This window comes from Hoplias malabaricus, chromosome 1, assembly GCF_029633855.1.
Source record: "Hoplias malabaricus isolate fHopMal1 chromosome 1, fHopMal1.hap1, whole genome shotgun sequence".
Lineage (NCBI taxonomy): Eukaryota > Metazoa > Chordata > Actinopteri > Characiformes > Erythrinidae > Hoplias > Hoplias malabaricus.
In genome coordinates, this window is record NC_089800.1 from 24,123,064 (window position 1) to 24,125,757 (window position 2,694).

At 34.1% G+C, this 2,694-nt stretch overlaps 1 protein-coding gene across 1 annotated transcript; it reads left to right on the forward strand.

Annotated features, from left to right (window-relative positions):
* The first annotated feature begins 308 nt into the window (after positions 1–308).
* LOC136702057 (chemerin-like receptor 1) lies at positions 309–1,367 on the forward strand. Its single transcript, XM_066676936.1, has one exon. It carries the CDS (start codon positions 309–311, stop codon positions 1,365–1,367), a length of 1,059 nt encoding a protein of 352 aa, XP_066533033.1.
* The last annotated feature ends 1,327 nt before the right edge of the window (positions 1,368–2,694 follow it).

The following is a 2,694-nucleotide window of genomic DNA, read 5'->3' on the forward strand; positions in this document are numbered from 1 at the left end:
GTGTCACTGTCACACAACACCAGGGATATTATTTAGAGGTAAATGTGTTGCAGTAAAATGTAAACTTTGCTGCAGTATCAGCCTCTAGTTGCAACAGAGACTTTTGCACCAGAACATAACTGTTCTGACTGTATGCATGAACCCACCTCAAATCCTGATGTAAAATAATTGTGAAGAGGATGTGCTGTTCCACTTAGAAAATGACCAAAACATAATTTGAACATGGCTATTTAAACTTCCACACACAATAGACACATACACATTTACACAATTATAGAGACACACACTCATCCCAAATCCCTTACATAATGATTAAAATATCCACTACAATTTTCTCTTTTACAGATGAAACATTTGTTTCCTCCAACATTAGCACAGCAGCGAGCAGTGACAGTTCAACTGATCCCCTGCTAATATCACTCATTATTGTTCACTCTGTGATATGTGTAGTCGGGATGATCGGCAATGGACTGGTCATTTACATAACAGGCTTCAAAATGAAGAAGACAGTCAACACCATCTACTTCCTCAACTTGGCCGTGGCTGATTTCATCTTCACATTTTTCCTCATCTTTGGAATCATCAGTATGTCCCAAAATTTTAACTGGTCCCATGGAGAATTCATGTGCAAATTTAACTCCTTCATGATTTCACTCAACATATTTGCTAGCATTTTCCTACTCACCGCCATCAGCTTGGACCGCTGTCTGTCCACTTGGGTGATTGTGTGGGTCCAGAACAAAAGAACAGTTTTTAAGGCTAAGGTTTGCTGTTTCTTCATATGGTTAATATCAATTGGATGCAGCGTGCCTTCCTTCATCTACCACGAAGCACGATATAATGAAAGTACAAATTCAACTTATTGCTTGCCATACATGCCCAAATATATCATAATATTTGGTTTTACAGTAGGTTTTCTCATTCCTGCCATTATAATCACAGGTTCCTATTTGGCCATTGGTATACGTGTCAGGCGTCTCCGTCAGAAAACAATGAAACCCTTCAAAGTAATAATGGTTGTGGTCTTGGCCTTCTATTTCTGCTGCCTTCCTTATAATATTTACATTATTATTGAATTGTGGGCCAATGAAACAAGAAACAAGAACAAGGAAATCAACCTAGATGAGTTAAATAAAATTTTAAGCTACATGGCACCAGTTGTCATCATCCTTGGCTGTTTAAACAGCTGCCTGAATCCTTTTCTGTACGTTTTCATGTGTGAAGATTTCAAAACAAAGCTCAGACAGTCCTTGGTGTCGGTATTTGAAGGTGCCTTTGCTGAGAGCCATCTGGCCCTGCAGACTTCTCGAAATCCTCCAGGCCACCTCAGACCCCACCCCCAGATTGTTCCTGAGGATAATCTTTAGAACATTTTCTGTCAAAGAGCAATCTAAGGTCTATTTTGTCATATGACTCAGCAGAAATCAATATATGTATTAAATATCCATTTTTCTCATTGTGATTTGTTATGGCCAAGTAATATATATAAATACCTACACATATACCTCTAACAAAGAAATTATTCACAAAAGCCTTAAAATATGAATAATGATACATTTGTTTACTTGTTCCTTGAAAACCAATATAATGCTCTCTGTTCAATTTGCAAGTGACAAAATTTGCAAAATAATACTTTCTTAATAAAAAGCAATGATGGAGCCCCTGAAAATTTGCCACACAGTAGAGCTGTTCCTACACTAGTATTAACAATTCCTTATCAGGGCGGTATGACGCCTATCTTTTTCTCTTGTGGCTAATTTCACAAGCATTCATTTTTTTCTATTAAATCACAAACAAATTATCACCATTTGGAAAATTAAAGTTCCCATATTTTCCCCATATTTTACTTAAACACCATTGGTGATAAAAGCAATAGCCACTACATGTTAGTAGCTTTTTCTATTCTGTGCAAACATTTCTAAATAGACTTTCCTATACTGTGTGTTTAAATATACAAAGGTACTTTAGAGGTTCTCTGTATCTATGTAAATCTACTGATCCTGAAAATAATTAATTAAGGGAGTGATATTTTCTGAAGGGATATAAAACATTGGCTCATTTCAACTATTATTATTTTTGATACAGCTATGAGAGGTTAATCATTATGAGTAACACCAGTGTGTATGCACATTTATTTCTGTAACGGCATTTTATTTATTTTCTTTTATTGTATCATTTTAAATTGTTTTAATCATTTTTAACCATTTAATCATTTTACTCTTTTTATGTAATTGTTTTATTGGACTTTTCTGGCTTTTAGTTTAACTCTTTTTCTTCTGTAAAGCACTTTGAATTGCTTTGTATGAAAGGTGCTCTATAAATAAACTTGCCTTGCCTATGTGAATTTAGTACTTTAGTTGTTTTACCAGTTCCCAAATTCAAAGAAACAACTCAGTGGAAAACTATTTTTTTTTATGTTAGCGATAAATTATAACTTTTCAAGTAAAGACAAAAGTTTTTTTAAGGGAATTGAAAATCTAACAAAAACAAAATATAAGTATGATTATATAGAAAAATAAAAATAGAATCAATTTCATGTTTTATTTCATACTGAGAACACCCCATGTAGACAATGTATCTGATTTTCACTCAAGCTTCTTTTGTGTCTGTGCTTATGTGTTTGACAGACAATATACTCATCAGTTTTACTGAACTATAAATTTCCCTTTACTGTATTTCAGGGAAATGTTTCTT